Source organism: Mytilus edulis, chromosome 8, assembly GCF_963676685.1.
Source record: "Mytilus edulis chromosome 8, xbMytEdul2.2, whole genome shotgun sequence".
Taxonomy (NCBI): Eukaryota; Metazoa; Mollusca; class Bivalvia; order Mytilida; family Mytilidae; genus Mytilus; species Mytilus edulis.
The window spans coordinates 43,951,240-43,973,615 of NC_092351.1; the positions used below are offsets into that span (position 1 = coordinate 43,951,240).

At 31.5% G+C, this 22,376-nt stretch overlaps 1 protein-coding gene and 1 long non-coding RNA gene across 2 annotated transcripts; one reads left to right on the forward strand and one right to left on the reverse strand.

The window, feature by feature from the left end:
• The first annotated feature begins 1,725 nt into the window (after positions 1–1,725).
• On the forward strand, positions 1,726–4,429 carry LOC139485647 (uncharacterized). The gene is made up of 3 exons (XR_011655361.1): positions 1,726–2,014; positions 3,006–3,066; positions 4,357–4,429. It is a non-coding gene; the product is annotated as an uncharacterized lncRNA (long non-coding RNA).
• Positions 4,430–5,785: 1,356 nt separating this feature from the next.
• On the reverse strand, positions 5,786–20,501 carry LOC139485648 (myosin-10-like). The gene is made up of 11 exons (XM_071270272.1): positions 19,525–20,501; positions 16,746–16,853; positions 14,375–14,446; positions 13,290–13,427; positions 11,891–12,052; positions 11,508–11,645; positions 10,787–10,876; positions 10,302–10,391; positions 8,840–8,995; positions 7,508–7,594; positions 5,786–7,289 (listed from the first exon to the last, which is right to left on the reverse strand). Exons 1-11 carry the CDS (start codon positions 20,301–20,303, stop codon positions 7,181–7,183), a joined length of 1,929 nt encoding a protein of 642 aa, XP_071126373.1. The 5' UTR covers positions 20,304–20,501; the 3' UTR covers positions 5,786–7,180.
• Between the last annotated feature and the right edge of the window lie 1,875 nt (positions 20,502–22,376).

Here is a 22,376-nt window from a genome sequence, read left to right on the forward strand (position 1 = left end):
CAGTTGGATTACATTTACTGTAAAAACGGTCAATATCATTATTATATTTAGATCATCAACAGATCAAGAAAGCAAAATTCAATTAAATCCTGCATTAATGAACCAATGCATATATATTTAATAAACCAGGCATTAATGAACCAACTTACCTGTATTTTGTAACGAGTGCAACGCTGAAATGTTTCGCCTGTTAATTATAATTCCATACACATACTATGGATTGTTTATTGCTTATAATATACATGTATATAATTTTAAAAAAAGTAACACAAAATTATCATAATCAGCTGACACATTAAACCCTTAAAAGTATGCTTAAATTGCAGGATTTTGCATCTTAAATTTCAAAATTTTTAATGGGGCATGTCCCTAAACCCCTAGCAAATACAACTTTCTTCGCAGGTCTCAACCTGGGATACTTGTAGTGGATTTACACACGTGACAGTGAATTTTTGTTATTACTTTCCCTTGGGTAAGTGGCCTGCAAAAATTCTTCATGCCCTAAGTATATGAATATAGAAGAAGGAGAAGATGCTTTATTTCCATAAAATGGGCTCACAAGGAGTATAATATAATATCATTGTAATATAATAAACAACACATAGTTACAAACACAAATAAGAAACAACAGTTTTCACATATTAGTATATATATAAAACCTTTGTCTCAGGCACACCTCTGGACAGTAACAAAAAAGAATACTGTGAGTAGGCTTAATATATCTAGCTGAACTGCAAATATATATACAGTTTTAGAACACTTAATAATCATGATAATATAAATTTTAAAATTGGTAAGAATTTGATTGGGAGAAATTAATTATTATTTCTGAATTTCATACTCCAAAATTAGAAAAAAAACCAAATTTTTCTAAAGCCATTGTTAAAAAGATAAAAAACCGATAATTTCACATGTGAAATAAACGTGCTTATTTCACTCTCTGACATCATACAACAATAGGCGTTGTCAAGACGTTGATAACGGCAGATCAAAACAAATAGTAAATGCGTAGAAAAAAGATATAGTTCCTTACATGTTTTACATAAATTTAAATTTCTTTATTAAAAGCCATTTGCCAATGTAATAAAAAGAATAACTACCGGTAATCAAAGAATTTTAATATCGAAAAATATTCAACTTGTGACCAAACAACACTTTTATCGCGTCGCCAGGTAAACTGAATTTGCGACAGTAAAACTACCGATGGACGTCCTTAAAGCTTCAAATACAATACAGTTATCTCTTTATTATCGCTTTTATTTTCCTTGGATCTTGTTGATTAATAAATCCCTTTCTCATTGGGGTTGAGAGATAAGAAAAATTATCGTTAGAAAATAAGGGGCATGTGACCTTTAATTGACAAATTTTTCATAGGTCAAATAGCGATAAACATGATAAACATGATAAACAGACTTTCATTGGTCATCTCTTCTTGATTGCTTTTTTTACTTTTGCCGTATCGGCTGAAGAGACAAAATCAATCTGTTGGAGATGATCAACGATAATCTATAAATATAAGAATTACATGTATGTTTTTTTCTAAAGCCATTGTTAAAAAGATAAAAAAACCGATAATTTCACATGTGAAATAAACGTGCTTATTTCACTCTCTGATATCATACAACAATAGGCGTTGTCAAGACGTTGATAACGGCAGATCAAAACGTTGTCAAGACGTTGATAACGGCAGATCAAAACAAAACGCCTCCGGGTGCGGGAATTTCTCGCTACATTGAAGACCTGTTGGTGACCCTCTGCTGTTGTTTTTTATTTGGTCGGGTTGTTGTCTCTTTGACACATTCTCCATTTCCATTCTCAATTTTATTTTAAACTATACACATGTTTTTCCAGTATCAATTCCTGCAATATACAATCCAGAAGTGTCACTCAAGTTAAGAAAAAGTGGCTGGATTTGCAAAGTGATGCTCGAAAGAAGGAGAACAAAAGGAGGAGAGATAGTTCGTTGACTGGAGGTGGGCCAGCCCCTCCAGAGATTGACTCTAATGAATTAAAGGTGATAAATCAATCTTTTCTTAGTTTTTAAAAGATATTTCTAATATCAATAATTTTGTCAAACCTTCATGAAAGGAGTCGGTTCAGTAAGACCCCTTTTTGGGCCCAAAATATAGCAGTTTTACAAAATTGTGAAAATGTTATCTTTTATCTATTATCTGGAAAGCAGAAGGCATCTGCTACATAAATATGGGCTGTTTTTGGCAATACAATGCAAATATATCGGATACTAGAATCATCATTAAGTCATGCTAAATTACTGAAATCTTCACAATTTCAGAATTTTAGTTAAATTTTAGACAGTTTCCGTCTTAAATAAAAGTGGCTGCATTCGTGTTCATTCATAATATTGAAACGTAAGTTGTATTTGATATTATATAACATATATAAAAATTGAGGGTGAACCCGGATGCGGCCACTTTCAATTTTGACAAAAAACATCTGAAAAGGAACGGTTTTTTTTTTTGCATATTTGAAAGATTTTTCATATTTAAGCTTGAACCGGAGCGTTTTTTAATGACTAAATCAGTTAAAATCTTTCATACAAACTAAATGAATCAATTGAAATAGACACTTGAGCGTTTAAAAAATGTCCAAAATCTATACCCCACGGTTCCTTTTAAAAAAATGTTTTAAAGTAACTGGTTTGGATATTTTCTGTAACACCATTGAAATGATTGACCATTTGAAATTTGACTATTAGATTTAAAATCAACACCATGAATGCATTAAACATAAAAGATGAAAAAAAAATAGCCTATTAGGTATTTTAACTTGCTATTGATCAGTTTTTAATGACACCTCCCCCTCGAACCCACTACTAGAAAGTGTTATAACCTGGGTCCGATTGGGGCTCGAACCTCTCGCCAAGGTTGGGGCGTACACTTAAAAATAGTCTAGCTACGCCACTGACCTCTGGTCCCGAAACCCAATGAATGTTTCACACAGTATTTTGAACACAATTATACAGTATCTTTCTTATTTCTTTTCAGATTATAAGTGTAACATCAGATGCTGCCATTTCAGGGTTGGAATCAGGCTATGATTCTCTAGGTAGGAAGATTATTTAATAACTATACAATTATTCTTGTTTTAAGAATATTATTATATTTCATGCAACAAAGTAAACTGTTTCACCTATCAGGCTTATCTGTCAAATTGTATGGCCCTGCAACGAAGTTGTCTCTGCCATATAGTTTTACCCTGGATAGAAATTCCATAATTCAGAAATTCCGTATTTCCTAAATTCTGTCATTTCACAACAAACCATTGTACCGAGTTTTTTCCTAAAAGCCTGTTGATAATGGGCTAAATTTTGGTATATGAGTTAACCATAACGAGTTACAGATCAAGTTTAATTTTAGTTCTGCTTCGCTAATTTTTACAGAAATTACAGGGTTTTGACTTTGATAAATTGTTGAAAAGCACAGTTATACAGACTTTTTTTCAAACGCTTATAGATATTGGGCAGATTTTTGGTCAGTTACCCATGATAAGTTACAGATCAAGTTAAGTTTTGTTTCACTTGACTATTTTTGCTGTAATTTTGGGCTTTGGACTTCGTTTTGCTCAGCTAATTTTTGACAAAATTAAAGGATAATAACTTGTGTAGAAGTATTTCAATTGGTGAATTGCTCTGAAATCATATCTCAATGTTTAAAACTACAAGTAGAAGGTTTGGATTCATTTTCGGGGTTATGGGACCAAAGTTTAGGAATTAAGGGCCAAAAAGGAGTCAAAACAAGCATTTTTCTAGTTTCAAATCAATAACTTGTGTGTAATTGTATGGATCTCTCTGAAATTGTACTACAAGGTTCAATACTGCAATGGAAAGCATGGGATTGAGTTTAAGGCTTATTGCTTCAAGAGGGGTTTCAAAAAGTTGGATGGGGGGGGGGGATTTTTTGTTTACGATTTTTGAAGGGCTTCCTTTTTTTTCAAAATTTTTCAAGAAGAAATCTTCAATTGCACAGTATTGTGCAATAGATTTGTTAGATCTTTGACCACATTAATTTTGTGACAAAAACCTATATTATGTCAAAAATTTGATCACAAACCAAATTCAGACAGAATCAAGCTTGAATATTGTGACCAAATTTGCCCCAACTTGTCAGGATTCAACCACTGGGGTCGTATAAAGCTACGCCCTGCGGAGGCGAGCACCTGGTTTTATCATTCGTTGATTTATAAATGTCGTCCCTAAGGATATTGACCTTCTGTATTGAATTAACATGTATTGTAGAATATTATTTTTATTAATCCAAATCAGTTAATTTAGAGTTGTTATAGTGTGAATATTGTTCTTGTCGCTATATTATTCTTCTTTCAAACATAACATTTCAGCAAAGCCAAAGAATTTCATACAGTTTCATGAGGAAGCTGAACCAAGTGTCCTAAGTAAGTGCAGTTATTGAAGAACAAATATATATAGCTCATTCTATTTATATGGTGCTTTTAACTTGTGTTAAAAGTGTATGGATATCTCTAAACTGAACTGAACCACATTTAAACAAAAAAATAGTTTGGGGGGGGAGGGGGGTATGGTGAGGCTGAATAAAAAAATCTTTATCAATGCAAAGGCTAAAATGCTGACACCTTAATCACCCGGTTCTATTAACAAACCATTGCATGTTAGCTAAAAATAAAATAAACTTAAACATTACAAATGGACCATCACACTTTAGCGTTACTTTCAACAATTAGTGTCACAATGATACCATCACACTTCAAAGAGACCATAATTTGCAGTCAGGAGTTCCATTATGGAAACTATTTCGACATTTTAAGAGAACATTTCAATATTAGTGACCGTGTTCCTGCTTAATTCTAATATTGAGCTATGGATTGAATGTAATGCTTGTCTTTATTTATATTCTGAGAATTCCAATTATGACGTTTCCGTTTCCATGTAGCAACATTCTATCGGCGCCTGCATAAAGATTATATATCTCTCAATTGATACGATATATCCGAAAGCATACGGAGTATATATCTCACAACTGATACGATATTCCAGGGATTGTTTTTTCTATCATAATTTTCTCGATAGAAGATTGCTGCTCACAGGGAAGTTACTAAACAAAGAGTTCTAAATGGGGAAGTTGAAATCATCCCTCCGTAAATTTTACAGACGCCATCATGAGGTTGACAGTGATAAAATATTCGTTTCACGGACGATAGGGGATGTATTCCTAATGTCGTAACTAAAAACCCGTCCCCTTTTCATAAATGTGACCTACCGAATTAAACATGTTACCTGGTTAGTACTAACATGAGCAACACGATGGGTTCCTCATGTGAATCAGGATCTTCTTTCCCTTTCGGGGCACCTGAGGTCATCCCCTATTTTTGTTGGCATTCGTGTTGGTAAGTTGCTTTTTTGTTTTCTATGTTATGTTTTGTGTACTGTTGTTTGTATTTGTCTTTTTTTTTTCCATGTCGTAGTCAATTTATTTTCGATTGATGAGTTTGTATGTCCCTCTTGTATCTTTCACCCCTCTTTATTACTAACAGTTTAATCTGCTATAGTAGTCAGAATAGTGTTCAGCTGTTTCATGAAGATGTCGTAGATCATTGGTATCTATAAATGTCCTAGAAATATTAGGATTAGATTTATTGCAGCTTGTGCAAATATTTAAGAAGTGATTTTTTGGAACGCTATACGGACAGCAACAGTTGAGCATTATCCAAGTAATTGTTTTTTTTGTGTTAGAAATAATCGGAACTTGTGGTAGTTTCCTTGTTTTATTGACGAATATACATCAACAACTTGTTCTTCGTGATTCTTTCTATTGTGCAGATGAAACACATTGACTATAAACAAAGTAAGACACAAAGATGCATTCGTTAAAGATCAACGAAAATCGAGATTTAATATCTAATAGTATGGGCTTTTTTTTTTAATGTCGAATTAAATTCATTTCAAACGGTAAAACAATTCTGATTATTTTCGAAGAACAGGCGAAAAATAAATGTGTCATTCAAACTCATTTTTTGAAAAAAAACAAAAAAAACAACTAACAATGACATTTTAAAAGCAAATTAAAAAGAATCTGGAGGCAAACAACAGAATACAAAACAAAACATAGAGACAAAATTCCGAGGATCATTAACCATATTAACAATATGTGATGATCCGGAAGCCGGTCTTGCTCCACGTTTGGTTCTCATCGTCTTGCTCATGTAAATACAAACCCGGGGACAAGTCTAAATCGGTAGCTCACAATTGAGGAAAAGATGACGGGAGTAAGAAATCTTGAACATATCCGACGTTATCTGTGAAACAGATAACACTTAACAGTCACCTATCGTGATTGCGTCCGTAACATTTCCAAAGTAATGATTTTAACTTCACCACTTGCAACTCTTTGTTAAATAGCTTACACAATGTAGTAGTTGATAGTTAGTTGCTATGATATTAATATTAATATCTGTTTAGATTTTTTCTCCATTATATAAACCTTCATATCAAAGTAATGTTTACCTCGTTTTGTTTTTATCTAACAAAATCCAACACCTACGAGAATAAAAGTCAGAAAATTATGTATATCTTGTGATGCAAAAGCTGAGAGGAATGTGTCAACTATTCTATTATAATCTTATATTGTTTTCATTTCTTACGTTTACATGGTATACTTTAAGTTATCATTGTGAACAAAACTAAATGACAAAAAAGCTTGCATGGTTTTTATTTTTACTGCCCGTTTTGTATATATTAACCACTACCACAAAAGAATCTTTTAATTCACAAACAGCCGTGTATGGCCTGCGTCGAAAACCGCAGAATTGAATTATAAGTTTCCTCCATTATCGTTTTTAATCCCTTTGCAATAATTCTGCTAAATGTCCCTTCTATGTATTTTGCCAAATGAAGTTTGTGCACATATTAATATAAATAATGAAATAATGTTTCAATGCAACATATCATTATACAAAATAAATGGGTTATTGTTACCATTATGAAGATGTAGCGAACATATAATAGATGAGACATTTTCACTGCATGAGACCATATCAACAATGTTGTAACCACTATCAAGGCTAACCTGTCTATGTTGGAACTTCAGTTAATTTCACTTATGTACATGATACCCCTCCGATATATAATGGTGTTGAGAGACATTTGTAATCCTAGCTTTTTTCAGGTTAATTTAAGAAAACATTTTTTTCAATCCATTTCTCCAGCAATGCTTTTTGCATCATATCCACTGTCTGCAAGACTAACTTGTGAGTTCTGTATGATATGGATATGTTCTGCTGTGTATGAAACAGAGGTTCTACAACAGACAAAATTTGTTTTAAATACAGTAGCTGGTCACTTATACATATTCATTTTGTTATAAATTCATGTGTTATTGAAATATTTCAAAGTCCACATATAAAGTCATAATAAACTTTTATTATTCTCAAAACTATCATACAGAAAAATTTAAAACTTGTACTGAAACAGTAAAAATGTTTATATGTTTACACTAAAAACAAATTAAAAACTTACATATGCTTAGCTGTATTATTTCCACTTGATACATCACATACATGTGTTGTACTTTCTTCATTAACACTTATGTTTTCTCGGGCAGTCCTAATAAACAAATATAAATATTATGACATGTATGATAACAGTATAAAGCTTTAATAACAGGCTGTCTAAATACATTCCGTATATGCTCTATCAATTTCTACTTATATGCAAAACAATTATATTTTGTACATACATGTTTATTTTCTCGAATAGTTTATAACTAGTTTTTAAGTTAAGAGATTGAAATCACTTGTATCAATGATGTATAAGATTGTTAATTTACAAAGACTATCATTTCCCTTTTAAGAGAATAATTGGCTTTGTCATTTTTAAATGCATGTTATTAGTTAATAAAAAAACAAACAGTTGACAACCAAATTGACGTAATTTGTACCCTTCTTCTATTTGAACCTGTCAACTTTTTTTCTTGGTGCGACGAAGTTGCGAATGCGATACTAATGCGTGCTGTTTCTGGTGTTTGTGGTATCACCAAGTTATTGGCTTGTGATTAGGTTTGTTAAAGGGAACCACAAGCGGTGGTCAGAGGTATTTGTGTGCAGTTGTATAGTCACTGGCACATCTCATTTCTTTAAATACTTCATATGTTAAGCATTTGTGATTAGGTTAATTTATAAGGAACAACTAAGTAAAAGTCAATGATATTTGATTTGCAGTGGTATTAGGTTTTGCACAACACATATCAATGGAGATAATTCATTACTCCGTTCCTTTATTTATTGTTTATAAATTTGAAACTTATGCATAGTTTACATGATTAAGTATGGAATAACATCAGTTTCAGAGGAACAACTAATGGTAAATCAACGCTATTGTGTACGCATTGTCATTTCTTTTGACACTATTTGGTACTACACTTTCAGGCATTGTTCGTTGCCTTGATATGTTGCATAGACAGATTAAAATTGAGATTGAAAATGGGGAATATGTCAAAGTGACAACAACCCGACCACAGAGCAGATAATGTTAATGTTATATTATTTTAATTTTAACATTTACATTATAATATCAAAATAACATACACGCGAAAAAGTCTCTGTGTCAACAGTATATTTATAACTAAATTTTATTATCGGTTACTATTTTACCGATCAAATGGAATGTCTATTGATTTGATCTACACGTTTTATATTATCATAAGCCAAACAAGTTTAGAACCTAGTTTTACCGAATGCCCTTCTTGTGGTCTATATTATGGTTTTATTTTGGTATAATTAGGGAAATGTTACTTGTATATGAAATGGACATAACTATGTATTATGTACTAATAGTACTTTTTTCACTTACATGTTTGAGCTCATTGAATTTGAATTCATTGCATCAAAGGCCAGTTGTGAATCAAAATTCTGTATATTGGTCTGCTGTTGACGTTGTTGTTGTCCCGATCCACTTTCGACGAATACATCATCTAAGTTAAGTTCGTGTGCCATAATGTTGTTAAGACTGGAAAAGCAAAGATTATAAAGATTATCTTCATTTCCGTTTTACATACAATGATAGATATGATATTATGAACGATTATCAAATTGTTGTATCCTACTTATAATTTTTACTTTAAATAATTGTCACTTGTGAAAAGGTCAAAGATTTTATTGATATAAAATTCAAAATCTGGATTGTCATAAACACACAAACAAACAACAAACATTTATCATTACAATCAATTATATACCAATACAGAACATTAAAAAATATATATATAAAGAGACCTATTTAAAATCTTGTGATTTTTTATTTTTTTCCCCTTTTATCTTTTTAACGGAGGAGACACAGTTTAGATACTAGTACACAATTTATATAATATATAACATAAAATAACTTAAGTTAGTGAACGTCTGAACTTGTACACCTCATGAATACCTTTTATGCACATTTACTCATATCTTAATCATTTCTTCGAAATATGAAAGAGAATTTTCCAATGTCTGAACGATTATAGAAAGAGGAAAATATATCTAAAATATTCTGAAAAAAAAAATATTTCTCAAATTATTGAGTTTGGTACATTGTGTGGTAAAGTGTAATTCATCTTCAACTTCAAATTTACATATGGGCATAACATGCTTTCTATATCAATCTTTTTATTTCTGCCTTTTTCAATCATAAGGATACTAATACTTATCTTTATTCAATAAATGAACGAAAAAATTAAACAAGTTCTCCATATCAAATTTCTTCTTCAAATCCAGTTAGATCCTTAATTTGTTTCCTCTTTTATCAATAACACTTTTTGAATTGGAATGGTCCCAAAATTTTATGAAATTATTTTTCAGTTTTTTGTATATAGCAAAAGTTTTTTCTAAATGAATTTTGATTTTCTTAGACAAGTTTAACTTTTTAATAACAAATTAATTTTTGTTCTTTACCAGTCTGAGTTATTATTAATACTCGATGAATAAATCTTATTTATGAAACTGTCTGGATTTTAATTGACTACATGGTGCCAGCAACCTACACAAAGTTTGATAGCATCAACAGAACATGGGATCATACCTAATTATTTCAAAACTGCCAAATTTGATGCAGTTTTGTTAACTTCTAAGGTATATTTAGCAAATTTAATTTGTACTTTTACAGGGTGATATAAAAATATCTAGACTCCATGGAAGCATTATTCTTCAACAAAGTATCTAGACATAAAATTTCTCACTCTCGCTCCAGCAAAAATAATCAAGAATATAATGCCTACCCATGTTAAAACTACAATAAAGTATAGCTTGCATCAATTATTTTATTATTTAAGTATTACCTAGAGCTTGACTTTGACCAATCATTAAACATGTGTTTAACTTTTTGTAGCTTTGCTTTTATTTTTTGATTTTCTTCTTCTGTTTCCTTGCTTAAAATATGGTAAAAAAATTAATAAAACATACAAGGAACTTAGAAATGAATAGAAAAGTCGAGTTATTTACTCATAAAACAACATTATATACATTATCTTAGTTTTTGTTTTATTCCAAAATGGTTTATTGAACTACATATCAACACGATTGACGATAGTTTCTCTACTTTCACATTACATTTTAGTCGTTAGTTACTGTATATCATATTTGTGTTTCGTTTATTGTTTTGTGGACCGTCGTTTAGATAGTTTTATATTGGTCCTGTCAGGGCCTTTTATTGCATGCAATGTAGTATAAGATTGCTTATAGCTGAAGATCGTACCATATATACATATTTTCATATGCTTAAAAATAAGCTATAGAAACTCTATACAAATCTATTTCATCTTACGTGATTTTATGTGAGCCTCTTTTAAGCAAATCTACATGGTCTTCCAACCCTTCTATTTGGAGCTTTTTTATTTCAACAAGCTCTATATACCTAAAATAGAGTTTATCTAAATTAAGAAAAGACGTATGATTTAGAAATCGTATTGCATTCAACTACTAATATTTTGTGTTATATTTATACCAAGAACAAAGGTAAACATCTAACCAATTTGTCAGAATTATTGCCAACAAGAATGTGCCCATAGTTCACGGATGCCCCACTCGCACTATCATTTTCTATTTTCAGTGGACCGTGACAGTGGGGTCCAAACTCTAATTTGGCAATGAAATTAGAAGGATTGTATCATAGGAAAAATGTCTACTAAGTTTCAAGTTGATTTGACTCCAATATCAGCAAAAACTACTTCGACCAAAAACTTTAACCTGAAGTGGAACAGACGGACGGACGGACGAACGGACCCACAGACTAGAAAACATTATGCCCATCTAATATCGTAGGTGGGGCATATAAATGTTTATATTACACTTAATGCTAATCTAACTCGCCAAAATTGTATCGATGTGCCTCTTTTAAGTTGTATTTTTCATCCACAGAAATGTCTAAATATTCTGAATGCTTTCTTTCTTTATACAAAATGATTTAAAAAAATATAAACATGAATTTTCTGTACAATAAATATAATACAGCGTCAGCATTTATTTAGAAAACTATCTTAATTTACTGTCTAATTCTTTCCTCTGCTTTCTGATTTTCATTAATGGCATCATTTGCAGCTTTTTGAGAAGCATCTTCCGTTTTAAGTGCTTCCAACTTCAGAAATTCAATTTCCGACTCCAGGTCATGGATATTTTTGCCTTGTCTGGAAATAAAGATTCAATGGATTACTGAAAGGGAAAGCAACATTATGAATTATTGTTCTTGTTTTATTTTTAAGTTAGCAATGTATGCATCTCTACAGCATTGTTGGTTTATATGTGAATTGAGGAATGTATTGCACAACCGAACATGTTTACTTTAATTGACCTGTTTGCATTATGAGATAACCAGTACATCTCTCACATTTAAATCTTATTTAAAAAAGACAAGCAATATAAATATAAATACCTTGTTTTTAACTCTTCATATTCTTTTTGTTGAGTTTGTAATTGTTGTTCCATTTTAGTTTTTAGTTCTCTAAGATCCTCTTCCAGTTGAATTTTATAATCGATAATAGTTTGTAATTCTTCTTTGTGCAATTGATCTTTTCTTTGGATCTCCACTTCAAATCTTAAATTGTTTCAATTATATACAATAAAAAAATGCACATACATTCAGCAAAAAACATTATACCCCCAAGGCCTAAATCATCAACAATATCATAAATATTGCCACGAATGTATTATAAACATGACCGTAAACATAGGGGTGTATTTGACATTGCCACTCACTCCTAGATCATTCAAATTGTTGTATCCCACTTATGATTTCCACTTTGAATAATAAAGAGGGCAGTACTTTCCACTAGACACAGATGTATCTGTGACACATACTTTCACGGTTTTGTATATGTAGTCAATTTACTGAGTATCACCACGAGTGGTAGAAAAATCAAAATAATTGTTGTATTAAAGCACTCTCTTGAGCTTGTTATATGGTTAGTTGTCAAGGAAAATGTAGATAAAAAACTTCTACAATTTTAAATGCAGTCTTCAACTAAGCTAGAACTACAATCTTTCCAAGCTTTGCATGTTTTTCTAGTTGAATTGTGGTCATATTTTGTGGTTTGTTTTTACATCTGGGCAACTGGATTCTCATTTCTCACTTACAATTTATAATTAATTTAAATTATAACTGAACATTTCTTATAAAATTGTCGATCGTTTTTAGTTTTGTTTGATTGTTTTTACTTTCATATCGAACGTATATATAGTTTTATTTCAAAGGAATCCCGGCAGACTTAATTCAGAGACGGACATATTAAAACAATCAACTTTAAGTGCCCAAATTGATGTTTGTTTTTGAAAAGAAATTTGTTAATAGTTATGAAAGGTACCAGGATTATAATTTAGTACGCCAGACGCGCGTTTTGTCTTCATAAAACTCATCAGTGACGCTCAGATCAAAATAGTTATCAAGCCAAACAAGTACAAAGTTGACGAGCATTGAAGACCCAAAATTCTAAAAATTGGTGCCAAATACGACTAAGATAATCTAAATCTTGGATAAGAAAATCCTTAGTTTTTTTTCTAAAAATTCAAAGTTTTGTAACAGGAAATTTTAACAAATGACCATAAAATTGATATTCTTGTCAACACCGAAGAGCTGACTACTGGGCTGGTAATACCCTCGGGGACGAAACTTACACCAGCAGTGGCATCGACCTAGTGGTGTATATAGTTATCAAAGGTACCAGGATTATAATTTATTACGCCAGACGCGCGTTTCGTCTACATAAGACTCATCAGTGACGCTCAGATCAAAATAGTAATAAAGCCAAACAAGTACGTTCAACTATTTAACTTACTGATTTGTTATTTCTTTCATTTTCTTTTCAGCTGAATTACGACTATTCTTTACCAAATGGAGGTGCTTTTTCAGAGTTTCTCGATCTAACTTCAACTTTCGTATATAGTCGTCTTTGGATTTAATCTCTGTTTCTAACCTAAAATACGTTGCAAAATAATAAATGAAAAGAAATTCTAGCAATGTCTATATACAGTTGGTGTTATCCTTGTGCATTTAAAGTTTTACAATAATAAAACCACTAATGATCATGATGATCTGATTGACAGTACGACGCTGATATACCGAACTTAACTAAAAGAGGGACGAAAGATACCAGAGGGACAGTCAAACTCATAAATCGAAAATAAACTGACAACGCCATGGCTAAAAAATAAAAAGACAAACAGACAACAATAGTACATATGACACAACATTGAAAACTAAAGAATAAATAACACAAGCCCCACCAAAAACTTGGGGTGATCTTAGGTGCATTGGAAGGGTAAGCAGATCCTACTCCACATGTGGCACCTGTCGTTCGTGTTGCTCATGTTATAACAAATCCGGTAAATAGTCTAATTCGGTAGGACACTTTCATGAAAGGAAGGGGATTGTAGTTACGACGTACATATCCGAAATGTTCAAGTAAGACATTTTTTTTCAATAAATGTTTACATGTTTATGTGTCTTAGACGTTTATTTGCAATTTTAAATTTTGCAATATGAGTTTACCAGAATACTAAAAAAACTATATTACAAATGTTGTATAAGCAAAAACAAGTAATATTTCAGTACATTTCAAATATTGCAGATCCATATTGCCGAACCAATTACATACCCTGAGTTTAAATGTTAAATATGACACACAATAGAATTGTGTACACAATACAGTATATAGTACATTCCTCCTTCCAATGTGAAAGAAGAAAATACTGATATTCATTGAAACGCTAAAGCATATACCCATTTTTTCATACTCAATTCTCACAGAAATATAATAGTTTATAATTTAAGCTGCCAAAACTCCGCCTTAACTATGAACATTGTAATCTCTCCACTTAAAGCAGTTTGTTCACTCCTGTTATTACATGATATAATACTTACAAATGCAGATGATATGGATCATACTTTTTGTTTAAATGTGGCAATATTTTTCTCTTTTGGACTGACTCTACTCTGAAATATACCATAAAATACATATATAAAATTGGGAATGTGAAAGAGACAACAACCCGACCGAAAAAGCAGATAACAGCCGAAGTCCACAAATGGGTGTTCAACACAGCAATAAAATCCCGCACCCGAAGGCGGGCGTCAGCTGGCCCCTTGATAAAATGTGCTTATATACATGCACACATGCACAATATAGAAACATAAACAATTCATCACAAGGTCAGCTGTGTTCGGTGTGTCTATGCATCAACTTATTTTAGTTAGTGACAAGTTATAACGGTCTCAGATCTTTTGAATATTCCCAAGAATCGAATAATTACAAATTGTGTTCTATTCTTGATAATGGTAGTGACATTTTGATACAGTGTTGATTCGCAAGGCGGGTAATGCATTAATAGCAGGAGACGTTCGCTCGGTCACCTGGTCTCGCTCCTTTTTGTGTCCATGTGAACCCTTCAATGTGTATTTGGTATCTTGATTGGTATATTCGTATCGTATGTATATATTAGTGTAAGTTACTGTACCTTAAATATAAAATAAAAAAGGAATGTACTTTTTATTCATTTGCAGCACTTATGAGTTACTAAGTACACACACATTAACATTTCATTCGCGCGCTTACAAAATAATGATAGGTGCATTTTGTGGTAGCATTTAGATATATCATAATTTGAAAATCCGCTATAATATCAAAGTTTAAATGCTTTCGGCAACATCAATCTAACTTCTTTTTTTTAATCTTAAACCTCAGCTCACCACGAAAGACGTTGCAATAAGTACTTATGGATATAAACAAACTCATCAAAGATCCCAGGTTTATAATTTGGTTCGCCATACGCGAGTTTTGTAGCTATCAGACTCATCAGTGTAATGTGAATCTAAACAGGTGGAAGAATAAATCAAGTACGAAGTTGCAGAGCTTTGAAAATAAAATGGGTCATTATATATGCAGGATCTGCTAAAGATTACTAAGGCCATCAATTGGGTAAAACAGTGTAACTGTATCGAATAATTGAAAATTTAATAAAGAGTTAATTTTAAACAAAATACTTGTACCATTATAATGATATTTCATATAAACACAGGAGTGCTTACTACTTTAACTTAGATTGTCATCACATGATCTAGCTATAGCGAAGAGAATATAACCTAATGTAAATAGATACCTTAGAACCTGTACATTGTGTATTGATGATATTGAGAGGGAATGCATTTATATTATCATGTCCATTATATTCAAATATGCGTGAATGTTTGATAAAACCATAGTATTGGCGTAAATCATCTGGTTGTAAACTTTTACAATTATTAACCACTTTTAATTTAAAAGACCTGTACAACTTAGGAAAATATATATGCAGAGCACTTAAGCTCAGAAATGACTGTTTTCAGTAAGTACATTTGATTTCCTCTTTGATTATTACCTTTATTTTACATAGGTTTAGGGAAAAGGTAATGCGAAACGTATTTGCAAAATATTGTTTAAGACCCTTAAAGGGGCACTAGCTACGATATATATAAAAAAATAAAGTATGATTTTTTTTAGATCAATCATTAATCAAATTGGAATAATGAAATAATAATTTGCTTTTAGCAATCAATTTCCTTTAATTTTGTTGAAATAAGCGATTAAACATAATTTTTGACTGATTCACTTGCAAGTGAAAACGTCATCATCATTCTAACCGGTATTCATGTGAACTTCAAGTTAACCCCTAGCTAGAGATTGACAACGCATGCATTGTACGTGTACAGGTTATTTAAAGAAAAAGAATGTCAACAATGAAAGTGAAACTACGGTAAATCATTTGACTACTAATTCGATGCACATAAAATCATTTTTATATGGTTAAAAAGAATGAGAAACATCTATTTTTAATCTATAAAATAAAATCAAACAGACCTATAAAAATGCAATTGCACGTGTTGGTTTAATCTATTCGTATCTTTATTTTTGTTTACATCGCTTATATGGTCATCTGAGGTCAAATCGATAGTTAATTAGATGGCGTCTGGACTAAAATACACACGAAACGAACCTATATATAATCTACCCCATGCTCTGTAAACTGTTTATTTTAGACTTTTGATAGTTTGGATAAATGTTTTACATTGTTATCAACCAAATATGAGAATTTGAGTCAAATCGGTTACAATGAATTTGATAGCTAGTGCCCCTTTAATTGTCCAGCTTGGTCTGCTGCGATTCTAGTCATTCAATTTACTTTTGAGATTGTCAGTTATAAACCGATTAATTTTTCGTAAGATTACTAACATCATGCAAATATTTTAAAATACTTACTGTATGCCATCTATGAGAGGACCAGCAGGATTACCAACCGACAAGCCAGGACATAAGGGCGTATCCTGCAATTCATTGGAGTGACAGCTTTCATCCCTGCTAGGATCTCTGTAAACAGATAATACTCTTATCTTAAACAAGTAAATATCAGATAATTATTTGCAACTACTGCTACCTACGTGTACGCTTACCTATTTTAGTTAACAATGCTGCACGCTAACTTTATTTTGTGTGTTCAAAATACCCGTGTTAGATTGTTTTTCAATTTGATTTGTAAGTGGTTCCGGGCTTTATACGTTTATTTTTTCAATTTTTCTAAGTGAAACGATAAGTTCTCAACAAGACGTAAATGTCTTTGGTCAAATATGGGAATTCTAACTGCTTTGTATACACAATATAATACAATAGATCAGCTGATGGGATTTAATTCTATTTATTGTCATGGTTAAAGATAAAATTTACTAAGACAAACAATTTAAACTCTTAATTATTAATATGACAAATGAAGTTAACTTTTGATAGGGGGTACTTTTAAATTATCAATATGACCGATCACATTTTTTTTTTGTAGTAGGCTGAATTTCTAAGTATTCAATGTCACTAATGAAGTATATGTTTGTTATAGTTTCAATACCTTAGGTACAACTTTAGTTACAGAAATGTATTGGAAATTCACAATATATACATCTACGAGCAAATGAATTATTATGTTTTAAAATAGGGTACTCTATGTAAATCGAATCTCCATTATCAGCGGGAAAAGTTCCCAGTAATCCAGTAGGTATCCATATGACATTCTTACTTTGATTTATTATACAGTATAAATACTGTAGTCTTGTTATTCATGTTATTGGAATATATATTTAGTGTATGTCATTGGATAGATAACTCAAAACACCATGAATTACATCTTTATATACTTGTTTAGATTAGAATGCAAATTGTTTTCAATTAACATTTCATTTTCACTTTTGTTTCCCAATAATGCATCTATCCAGGTAGGTGTATCTAGTTTGTGTTCTAAAATATAAACCGAATTACAACGTGTTGAAATATGACAAATTGACGTAAGTAGACATTAAGAAAGAAATATCCTACCTATCCAGGTAAAAAGATGTTTATTTTTCAGGACAATAAAAGGCATCTAGTGCAAATTCAAATAGATGTGCTAGTAAACAGTAACTATATCTATCAATACCAGGTCTGGTGAATTCAAGCATACAAGTAATTATATTTATCAAAGACACCAACAAAAAAGTTGAAGTTTCGACAATGACTTCAACAAAAAAGTGGGTCTTTTTCAGTTAATTGATAGAAAATCAAAAAAGATCTCGATAAACAATTTTTCACATATATATTGTAAATACCATATAATAGTTGTCAATGGTACCAGGATTATAATTTAATACGCCAGACGCACGTTTCGTCTACATAAGACTCATCAGTGACACTCAGGTCAAAATAGTTAGAACGCCAAACAAGTACAAAGTTTGAGAGCTTTAAGGACCTTAAATTCCAAAAAGGTTGTGCCTAATACGGCTAAGTTAATTAATGCCTGGGATAGGAAATTCCTTAAAAGGTTTATCCGTTTTTATGAATTACTAATTAAGCGAAATACAAATACAAGAGAAGGCAACGTTATAAAAACTCTTGGGTCCGAATCAGACCTCGTGACCTGCATGCTCTCAAAGTCATAACTACGACAAAGGGATGCATAAACTCCCCTAGCTGTCACGTCAAAAATCATACAACTAAATTAAAGAACATGATAGCACGGCGAAAAATAAACGAAAAACTTTAAAGTTAATAACAAGATATACAAAAGTATGAGTTGAGAAATATACTCTCCATACGTAAACGCGAATGAAGTAATGATATATTGCTGCTAAGGTTTGTTCGAAGAAGTAAAATAAATTATTGGATTTGATTTTTTTGCGTTTTAATTCCACTTTTAAGCACCACTTTTGGGCTATTTCGTGGCGGCCAGTTTTTATTTGTAGAGGAAGCCGGTCTGCCCGGTGAAAATCATCGTCCTTCGATAGGAAAAATTGACAATACTTGTAAAATTAGATCGGAGTCGTGTGCACCCGCACGAGCGGCGTTAGAACTCATAACCTCAGTGTTGACTAGCTAGTGATTACAGTAGTAACTACTTAGATTGCTTGGGCACCGATGCCCCCTAAAAAAAGAAGAAATAAATATACTATTTAAAATCAATAATCAAGAATTGAGTACTGCTGAATGATCTTGAAGTTTATATCAGATGGTATTCTCATACAAAACCCTTTAAATGTGATACTGAAGACATCGTGGTAACGACAACTGCATGCACTATACAACGAACTGTTTTGAGCCCGAATTCCTTTGAAAGTTATAAGAAATAAAAACAATTGAAAAATTACCTATTAGAATCAACAATTGCATATGCAGCCATGTTTTACCGAAAACAAGAATGTGTCCATAGTACACGGATGCCCCATACGCACTACTATTTTCTATGTTCAGTAGAAAGTGAAAATGGGGTAAAATCTCTAATTTGGCATTACAATTAGAAATATCATATCATAAGAAACATGTGTAATAAGTTTCAAGTAAATTGGACTTCAACTTCATCAAAAACTTTAACCTAAAAACTTTAACCTGAAGCGGGGCGGACGGACGCACAGACCAGAAAACATAATGCCAATAAATGGGATATACCAATCATTTTGATGTGAGAAGAAGTATTTAAAGGTCTGTGTGTAGAGATTAGTGTTATAACTTGTGAAGCTGAACTTACTTTTGAATTCCAAGTATATCGTAGGTAATATACTGATCCAAATGTTTAGGTCTGCAGACAAAATTAATCACCGGGGTATTTTTTAGTGTAGATAGATCAAAACGTGCGTGCATGTTTGTCAGTTTAAGGAATGCTTTTTCCCATTCGCTTAATTCTTGTAAAAATCTAACTGGAAATGTAATTTTTCTTCTCATGTGTTGCATTTTGTCCTTTAAATCTTGAAAAGATTCATTTTGTTGGATTATATATTGTTCAACGCTAGACATTTGAGATTTCAAAATTTCCGAATCCCGAGCAAATGAATTTATTGTATCTTCAAATTTAGAAACGATGGAACCTACGGAACTCTTGAGAATTGGAAGAAAACTGGATTTTTTTTCTTTCTCGCATATTTCTGACAAGTCATTTCGGCTTTTATCTAAATCTAAAGCAAACTGTTCAATTTCTTTTTCAGTTTCCACAAGTTTTCTCCTCTTCCGGATATCACTTTCCATGAGGCAATAGTGTTTATCACAATCATCATGTTTATCCTTGAATGACCTACAAACTAATCGACTGCATGTAACACAATATGAAAATAAATCCATCCATGTTTGGTCACATTTGTTGCAGGTATATATCTCATCAACAAAAAGTTCAGATCTATGGGATCTCGCAGATCTTTCTTGAAACAAAAAATCATCACGTATCTGACAAGTATCACAAATTTTTAAATAGCAGTTTGTACATGCATCCGTTTTGGCGACCAGTTTCGCTGAACACTCTAAGTTGGAATCCATTTTGCCATGAATTAAAAATTCTTTCAATTGAATATTTCATACATTTTTCATTATTCGTGTAAATATTATTGTTGGTTTGAAATATCTATCATATCACCTGATACATTAAAAAGATAAAGTTAAGTACACGTTAAATGAGCGATCATGTAATATATGTCTGGCCAATCCTATGTTTATTTTTGAATATAAGTTGTGTACATAGGTATATTTATTGTACACCTTTTATATAAAACATGCCCCTATATAATTCTGAAGGTTGTTTAAGTGACAAGATAAATGATATCTTTCACTTTCTTTCAAAAGCAATCAAGTGGTAAAAAGGTAATTTAATGTTTTCAGTATACGAGTGCTCTTCTTATGAATGAATTAGTATTTAAAACGAAAATTAGTATTATCTTATATGAAAATAACTGTACCAAGTAAGGAATATGAGAGTAACTGTTGATATCCATTCGTTTGATGTGACAGAGCTTTACATTTTGACATCGATAAGGGACTTTCCGTTTTGAATTTTCCTCTGAGTTCAGTATTTTTGTGATTTTACTTTTTTATCATATAAGTACATAGTTCTTTGTTAACTATTTCACTTCTATATTCCATATCATTTATTCATTGTAAACCAATAACATCTGGCATTGTCCAATTTGTAAATTGTATCAAGGTCATCTGTTTAAAGGAACCATCACCATCGCTATGACCTTATTGAAATGAAAAATAGGTAAGCTATGATAAGAGCCTATAAATTACCCCTCACACATACATAAATACCTTCTTCTATAGAAATCATCAAATTCTGTTGTTTTTCCAGAAGCCAAAAGCACTAAAAGTTCCGTTTGTGTTAAATTTTGAAAAATGCAAAATGCGTATTTACAATATTAGGTCAATGTCAGAAAAAGTAAAAAAAATTTATGAGGCTTAGAAAATTGGAAAACATTTTTTTTTACATTTACATGTTGTGTTCATTCATGTATGTTACTTTGCATTTTCATCTTTTACCAGCAAGAGAAGTGCTTGCTTGTTTTTCGGCTGCAGATGCAATGAAAATCCTCCTGTTTTCCAATGTGCAGTTTCAATTTTGTGTGTAAAAAGATCTACATCACCATATCATAACAAGAGTTAATATGACAAATGCATGTTGATAGTTTTACTAACTTGCATCTTTACCTATTAAATCATCAACCCTGGTATTCTTTGAGTAACAAAGAGATCTACCTTTTGAAATATTTGCATTAGTTTTCGACATGTTTTTATCATATTTTCGCATTGTATTTTCAACCGATTGTTTTATAATTTCAGTCTCAGTATCTTTGATGGTTTTTGAAGTAAAGTTCCTAGATATTCTTAAAACTTTCTTCCAACATTATGTTTCTTTCCGATAACTTCAATTTCAGTGAGCATATTTAATTTTCATGTATTACTGAAATGTTAAAAACAGGAAAATAACAGATTAAATTATAAAAAAACGTGGCAATTTTTAATAGTAAAGTTTTATTTCATTTACAATTGAACTTTTTACATTAAATCAAGATTTCAGTTATGTTGATCTGTAATAAACATTTGAATTTAACAAACTTGACCAACTTCTTAAGATAAGACTGACCGTACGCGTACAGAGGGGGACAGGACCTTTATCGGGACTCCAGGATCAGATGTTTTTAAGTTCGAGATTTTGTGATCTGGGAGTTATTTTTTCGAATTTCGGGATGTCGGGACTTAAATGTATTTAAAATTCGGGACTTCGGGATTTCGTGTTTTTAAGTCCGGGATTTCGGCAAAATTTTACTTCTTATTAGATCTTGTCTTGATGATTTTTTTTTGTGTGTGACGTAAAGTGTCTGTTTATCTATTATAATTATTTTTATCATGCAAGGCAAAACGGAAAATTTATAAAAATCGTCTTTAAATTGACTTAAGGTGGTATGGGTGTCTTCCTCCATCTTGGATTGTAAAAAACAGAGAACCAAAGGTCAAGATTTTCTATCAAGTTTGCAAAATTTGATGCAGGAATACAGATATTTAATGTGAATTTTCATTTAAAAGAATCAATTTAAAAGAATATAACTTAAAAATATT